This window comes from Plasmodium cynomolgi, chromosome 7, assembly GCF_000321355.1.
Source record: "Plasmodium cynomolgi strain B DNA, chromosome 7, whole genome shotgun sequence".
Lineage (NCBI taxonomy): Eukaryota > Apicomplexa > Aconoidasida > Haemosporida > Plasmodiidae > Plasmodium > Plasmodium cynomolgi.
Window position 1 is genome coordinate 992,925 of NC_020400.1, and position 7,328 is coordinate 1,000,252.

Here is a 7,328-nt window from a genome sequence, read left to right on the forward strand (position 1 = left end):
TGGTTGGTCTGTAGGCGGTGCGAGCTGGTTGGTCCGTCGGCGGTGTGAGCTGGTTGGTCCGTAGGCGGTGCGAACTTGGTTAACCGCATGCTCTGTCTGCGCCGCTATTACTGCGCCGCTACTACTGCGCCTGTTGCTATTGCTATTGTTTTTCCACTTATTTTTCGATTTTTTTCTTCGCCCCTTTTCATTCCGCCGTTCCATCGGCTTCGCCATTTTACACTTCTCACAAAAGCCCGGTGGGTCGCGCACGGATGTTGATTCCCACCAACGGTTTGTAGCCTACGAGGGGCGTCGCGCCGGACATGTGGAGAACGCGAAGAAAGAGTTCACTGCGTTGTAGGCTGAGTTGTATGCTGCGTCGTACGCTGCGTCATACGCCGTGGGGGTGTTGTACATGTAACGTGGCGATGTCAGTTGGGTCAGTCAATTGGGTCAGTCAGTTGGCAGAGCCCCCCTCCTCCCCGGTTGGTCGATCGATCACCCCGCGGGGTTATGCTCCTTTTTTGTGCAAGCCCCATCAGGGTGACATTAACGTACCTTCTCCAAGGGGAGAATAAAATAATAATAATCAAATAATCCCGATAACGAAATTTTTATTTCCTACTGAAAGTGCAAAAAAAAGGGGGAAAAAAGAAAAAAAATAAATATGGTTAATTATGCATACGTGAACGTACCTCCCGTTTTTTCGCTAGGCTGACGGTGCCACGTTGGTAAAACGTTTTTCGCGACATTGCCAAGGCGGATTGGAGTTTTTTTTCTTCTTTTTTCTTCCTTTTTCTTCTTTTTTCTTCTTTTTCCTTCTTATTTTTTCCTTTCTTTTTCTTTTTTTTTTTCCTTATCCCGTTATTTTCAACTTGGAGCCCTCAGGGGTAGAAGCTCTAGCGCTCAAGAGCAGTAGAAGGCGACAATTAGAAGCGCGCAAATTCGAAAAAAAGCCAAAGAGGCGAAAATCTCAGAACAGCTGGGGTATAGTTGGGGTGCATGGGCGGTCGATTGAGAGAGAGGATCCTTCCTTATGAGAAAACACATACTGCAAGAGGACAGGGGCTCCCTCTCTCACGTCCAAGCGGAGCGTGTACGTTCACATTTTGTGTTTATCCAACGAGCGTATTGCTGGAGAGGGGGTAGGTGAGGGCGTCCTTTTTTTTTTTTGGACCACTCTGCGTTTTGAACCCGCTTCTCAGGCAAAGGAGGATTTTGAAGGAGTCTCAAAAGAGGCACCCCACTTTTGCGCTGCCCAGCTGCCCAGCTGCTCCAACGCGTGAAGGGAGAGAGAGCCTCTAAGGGGAGGCACGCAAAAAAACACCCTCCTGTGAGTTGCCCATTTTGGCTGGGCAAAGCGTAGAAGGCTTCCTCTTCCCAGGACGGCTTGGAAATCTGCTCGTCGTCCCCGCTGTCGGCGTTGTGCCCACTATCGGCGTTGTGCCCACTGTCGGTGCTGTACGCTCTGTTAGTGCTATCCCCACCGCCCCCACCTTCATAACTGCCACACCCTCGCAAACGCCTCACCATGGCGCAGTTCCTAATGGAGCAGATCCGGTACATGCACGAAGAAATCGAGATGATGGAGAAGGCAATAGCAGATCTGATCGAAGAGAAGGTAAGGAGGAAGAAGAAAAAGAGGAGGAGAAGCATTCGGTATGACTACTCCATCAGTTATCTAGTGGAGAAAATTCAGACAAAGTCAAGGCTCCTCCTGCAGTATTACAAAGATGAGGACAACTTGAAGAAGGAGGAAATGTTGTTCATTTCGGGGAGGGCGAACGAAGCGGCAGAGAAAGGGAAAGGGAAAGGGGAAGGGAAAGAGGAAGGCGAAAATGAAGAAGGCGAAAATGAAGAAGGCGAAGGGGAAGGCGAAAATGACGAGGAAGGCAACGACTTGTGGAAGAACTACTACGAACGAGTTAAGTACATCCGAGACTACCACAAAAAAACGAACATAAAAAAAATCGAAATTAGAAACTACAAAGCGTACAAGTATGAAGCTCTGAAGAACAATAACCTGAAGGAGTGCTTCTCCCCGGTGGAGAGAAAAGGCAAATACGTAGATATGCATAAGTTTTACGACGATTTTGTAAATATAAAAAAGGTTAAGCATTTTAGGATGAGTGTATATCGAAAGAAGGAAATGGCTAGCCAAAAGAAAAGAAGCAGTACAGAGAAGGAAAAGGGAAAAAATTCCTCAAAAGAGGGAGGAAGAAACAACGAAGGGGAATTCAAAGAAATGGATTTAGTAACGTATCTTCATAACTTCACTCGCTTCTATTACATCCCAAGGTATTGCAAATATCGAAATGAAGAATATAAAAAATATGTACAAAATGTTTTGGCCTATTTGGTGAACTTCTTCTCAAAGGTAAATGTCCTGGTGGATTGTCAAAAAATGCACACACAATATGAACAGAATTTTGAAAATAAATTTAAAGAGAAGGAGATTAAGCAGTGGGAAAAATACACATACGATTTGGACCTATACTGTAACGTTAATGATAAGCTATACGCATCAGAGGGTACATTCAACTCGTATAAAAATAGCAAACACTACGATGAGGACTTGAAAAAATACATGAAGAAAGCACACACCGTGGAGGAAATTGAAGATTTCAAGAGACAGATCGAAAGGGAAGATAAAGAGCTAGCCAAATGTGAATATCTCATCGAGTTATATAAAAATGTTTTAAATAAAATATTCCAGAAGACGATTCAGAAGATACAGAGGAAGCAGGCATTCAGTGTAGATGAATTACAAAAAAAAATGGAATCGGAGAAAAGAAATAAAAATTTTTTAAGTTTACGTGATCGTGCTGGATTGTACAACACGGAAGAATATGATGAGAGAAATGACTTTCCTCATATGTACAATTCGCACACTTTTGGTCCTTCCTCTGAGGATGATGACTTCTCCACAGATGACTCCGACGGGGATAGTATAAACGGTGAAGGGGATGGCAAAAAAAAAAAAAAGGAAAAGGATCAGGTGGAGCGGATGGAGCGGATGAAGCGGATGAAGAAGACGAGGCAGATGAGGAGGACGAAGATGAGGATGAGAAACCCATTTATAACCCCTTGAATCTGCCACTAGGACATGACAATAAGCCCATACCTTACTGGCTTTACAAGTTGCACGGTCTGTCTAAGGAGTATACATGCGAAATTTGCGGTAACTATTCCTACTTTGGCAGAGCCCAGTTTGAGAAACACTTCTACGAGTGGAGGCACTCCTTCGGCATGAAATGCCTGAACATCCCCAACACGCTGCACTTTAAGGAGATCACCAAGATAGACGACGCGCTCAACCTGTACGAGCGCCTGAAGAAGCAGACGCAGATGCACGTCTTCAAGCCAGACCAGGAGGTCGAGTGCGAGGACTCCAAGGGGAACGTCATGAATATGAAGGCCTACGACGATTTGAAGCGCCAGGGGCTGCTCTAGCGGCGGGTCGCGGCCCATCGCTCACTTGTGCTCACATTTGCGCAGAGTTGCCCTTTTTTTGCGCATATCAGAGGCCAGCGAGGGAGGTACCTTTTTTTGCGCATATCAGAGGCCAGCGTGGGAGGTACCTTTTTTTCTTTTTTCTTTTTCTTTTTTTTTTTTCCTTTTTCGTTTTTTTTTTGGACAAAGTATAACCCCACATTGGAGAAGGCGAGCTGTTTGTTTGCGCCCTCCTTTTACCGATAAAGAGCCCCATTTGACGTTAACCTTGTTGCGTTCATTTTGTGTGCACACTGGCGATGACGCGTCTTTCGTCCGTACGTACATGTGAGGGGTGTATACCTCTGTGTGATAACCACGTTTGAGCATCCTTCCGTTGGAAGCGGCGACTTGACGTTGTCCCTGTGTAGGAGTGTGCGTCCGTTCAGCGCGCGTGGGTCGGCTGGGTCCCCTACTAGGAGTGACGCCACCCTCCATAGGTGTTTACTTCTACCCATTCGTGCGGGTACATGAGTGTACATTAAACAACGCCAAACTTTACATGAACAAGTCATACTTTTTCTTTGCACATGAAATATTTGCCCTTTAAGGATACACTTTTTCAAGGGGGTTAAAACTCAGCCGTCCTAAGCAGCTGGCTACAGGAGGGAACAGCCTCCCCCTCCCCCCCCCTTTTGTTGACACTTTTCTCGAGGGGTCCTCTGCGGAAAAATGGGTAGACTCTCCAGGGCGGCCTACTCTGCTGTGGCTACTCTTGCCGCGCTGGTCACTTATGTTGCCTTCGCCCACTTAGGAGAAGACCCCCCCCACACGCAAACACAAACATACAAGCATAACTAAAAATACAAACATAAATACAAATGCAAGTACACACCCTTTTGCACCCCTTCACAGCCGACCAGACAAACGTGAAACTACTGAAGATAAAAAATTCCGTCGCCATAGGTACGACAGTGAGCAGTTGCGTAGGGGTTCATTTTTTTTTTTTTTTTTTCTTTTTTTTCACCTCTTTGAATGCGTCACCGCTGCCTTCTGGGGCCAGCTCACCTTCGCGCATTTCTCTCTTTTTCAACTTTTTCCCAAAGATGAAAGGAACTCCCCCGTTGTGATCGACAGACAGGGGATGGAACAGAAGTCCAAGTCAAGGGAAGGGAAAAGGGTACTTGCCGGGGGGAGCGTGATCCACGTAATGCGAACATTACTACTCCCCTTTTGGTGGGGGGGGTCCTCCATACAGTGACTGTTTTGTCTCCTCTCCCCTGGGTGGGCCTCCATACAGTGACTGTTTTGTCTCCTCTCCCCTGGGTGGGCCTCCACGCTGTGACTGTTTTGTCTCCTCTCCCCTGGGGGATCCACCGCACGCTGACCATCCAGTAGTGCCGTTTCCATTTGCCTCCGCAGAAGAGATACAAGACCCGCGTCAAATGGGACAAGGGGGAGACGGAGCGTCTGATCGACGGGATAAACGTAGGAGAGGAGTGGCCAGCGGGATGAGCGGCGGGATGGGCGGTGAAATAAACGACGAAATGGACGACGAAATAAACGACGAAATGAACGACGAAATAAACGACTAAATAAACGACGAAATACACATCGGATGAACATGAGGAAGAGGCAGGGGTCCCACTTTCAACCACTGCAGCAGCTCCTCCCGTCGCAAACGTCCATATGGGCGTTTAGACACACACGTTTTTTCTGTGTGCACACGTTGGCACCACTATGCTGTCACTTCTCTCCCCCTCCCCGATAGGAATACGGAGTATCCAATTGGCGCCAAATTATGGAGGCTTACTCCTTTTCGGAGAGCAGGTTCTCGCAAAGGAGAGTATTCTGGAGTGGGCGCAACGATGAACAGTGCTTTCTCCATCCCAGGCGGAGAAGCCTCCACTCCATCCGACTCCTTCGCGGTGTCCGACTCCTTCGCGGCGTCCCACTCCTTCGCCGCATTCGACTTTCTCCCCCCATTTGTTGCTACAGAACAAACGTGAGCTTAAAAGATAAGTACAGGAATTTCAAAAAAGTATTTATCATAGAGAAGGACTGAGTTGGTGATGGCAGAGTGGCCTTCTGCACAAAATTGACACAGCAGTGAGGCTACACCTTTCACTTTTACATGTACATGTGGATACCCCCCTCGCAACGAAACCATGGTGTCCTTTTCCGTGTGGATACCCCCCTCGCAACGAAATCATGGTGTCCTTTTCCGTGTGGATACCCCCCTCGCAACCAATCATGGTGTCCTTTTACGTGTGGCTTCCCCCCCTTGTCACCTTTGCATTTGTACAAAACGGAAAAAAGGAGGGAACAAAAATTATCAAATGGTTGCATGGGACTAGCATAACTACTGATGCTATTCTTTTTCCCTCGCGGTGGAAAACTGGGTGGAAATTTCCCCCTTTTGCGTATTGCTAGTTTTTTTTTTTTTCCCTCTCTACCTTTGCACGTTTTCTTTTACATTTTTTCAAACGCAAAGCGGAAAAACTGCGCCAACTCCTTAACCGACCAGCGAACCACAGAAATGAATACCCCCTCCGAAAAAATGCACAATCTGGAGATAAAGAAACACTCAAGGGGTGACTTGCTTCTCCTGAGGAGCTCCGACCTCCATTCTTGTACAGCACGCAAAGTGTCTCTCGCGAGACGGCATCGTTTTGTGCAGCTTTATTTTGCTTCCCTCGTTTTGCTTCCCTCGTTTTGCTTCCCCCATTTTGCTTCCCTCATTTTGTTTTATTTTTTTTTTTTCCCAGTTCGGAAGCTCCAAAGGGATGTAGACGAAATGGGACTCCTGTCTAGCGCGGTAGGGAGCAGCTACCGCCAAGAGGGGCTTCTCCAAAAGGGACTTCTCCAAAAGGGACTTCTCCAGAAACTTGGCGACTCGCAAAAGAGTGAAAGTCGCGTCGGGGGAGAGGCCACCCCGTTTGCATCATCCCCTTATTTTGATGCTCCCCCTATTTTGATGCACCCCTTTAAGGAGCAGCACCTGTCGGGCATTTTAACAACTCTAGACAACGTCGCGGACCAGGACAACACTCTATACGTAACTGCAAATACGTGTACCATTTGAGTGTGTGTTCCGTACCTCCAATTTAGTGAGCTTTAACAGGAGTGAGGTTACTCAAGGGAAAGGATACTGTCCTGTCCAACATGCCCTGCTCGTTTTTTTCCTCATCAGTGCTTAACACAGCGAGGTGAACTAATCGGAATGTTAAAGGTGGGGAGAAATGCTTTAATGGCGATTTTTTTTTTTCTCTCTTTCACCGTTACACCTATTTCACCGCTACACCCATTTCACCGCTACACCAGTTCAATGATACATGCACCGCTCTCACATGTCCCCTTTCACATGTCCCCTCTCACGTGTCCCCTCTCTTTCTCCACAGATTGGTACAAAACGGCTGTACTTATATAACGGGAAAGACTTACACTGCCGGAGCTGTGCGTGTTTATTAGGTAACAACATAAAGGACAGTTACACATGGAGAGTTGGGTGAATACGCATTTTTTGTTGGTGACCCCCCCTCCATTGCAGTGGTCGCAAATGTGTATATCCACACGTACCTACGTATCTACTTGGCTATCTGTGCTACTCTCCCTTTTCTCCCTTTTGCAGATTTTTACATACAGAGGAGCTTCCGGAAGAGGGGCCTCGGGCTGGTTAGTGCGACCCCCAAAGAGGGTGATGTGGAAAGGAGAGTGATGTGTTCATAACGTCCGGTGTGTTCATAACGGCGAATGCATAAATGGGACAAGTGCCTCCTCCCTATGTGCACCTACCTACGCGGGAAGAGACGTTCAGATGTCCGCCCATTTGGTGACCCCCCTTTCGTGTTGCTTGCCATTTTGTAGGAACTCTTTAACTTCATGCTGAGAGACAAGGCGATCTCCCCCTCCAG

General features: G+C 47.3%; 3 protein-coding genes across 3 annotated transcripts; all 3 read left to right on the forward strand.

Annotated features, from left to right (window-relative positions):
- Positions 1–1,513: 1,513 nt before the first annotated feature.
- PCYB_073230 (splicesome-associated protein) lies at positions 1,514–3,435 on the forward strand (the record flags this gene model as incomplete). Its single annotated transcript, XM_004221720.1, has 2 exons — positions 1,514–2,939; positions 2,975–3,435. 2 exons carry the CDS (start codon positions 1,514–1,516, stop codon positions 3,433–3,435), a joined length of 1,887 nt encoding a protein of 628 aa, XP_004221768.1.
- Positions 3,436–4,295: 860 nt separating this feature from the next.
- On the forward strand, positions 4,296–5,009 carry PCYB_073240 (telomeric repeat binding factor 1; the record flags this gene model as incomplete). The annotated part of the gene is made up of 2 exons (XM_004221721.1): positions 4,296–4,380; positions 4,837–5,009. 2 exons carry the CDS (start codon positions 4,296–4,298, stop codon positions 5,007–5,009), a joined length of 258 nt encoding a protein of 85 aa, XP_004221769.1.
- A 944-nt stretch (positions 5,010–5,953) lies between these two features.
- Positions 5,954–7,094, forward strand: PCYB_073250 (hypothetical protein; the record flags this gene model as incomplete). Its single annotated transcript, XM_004221722.1, has 6 exons — positions 5,954–6,047; positions 6,183–6,232; positions 6,407–6,472; positions 6,608–6,646; positions 6,816–6,922; positions 7,046–7,094. The coding sequence occupies 6 exons, from the start codon at positions 5,954–5,956 to the stop codon at positions 7,092–7,094; spliced, it is 405 nt and encodes a 134-aa protein (XP_004221770.1).
- Between the last annotated feature and the right edge of the window lie 234 nt (positions 7,095–7,328).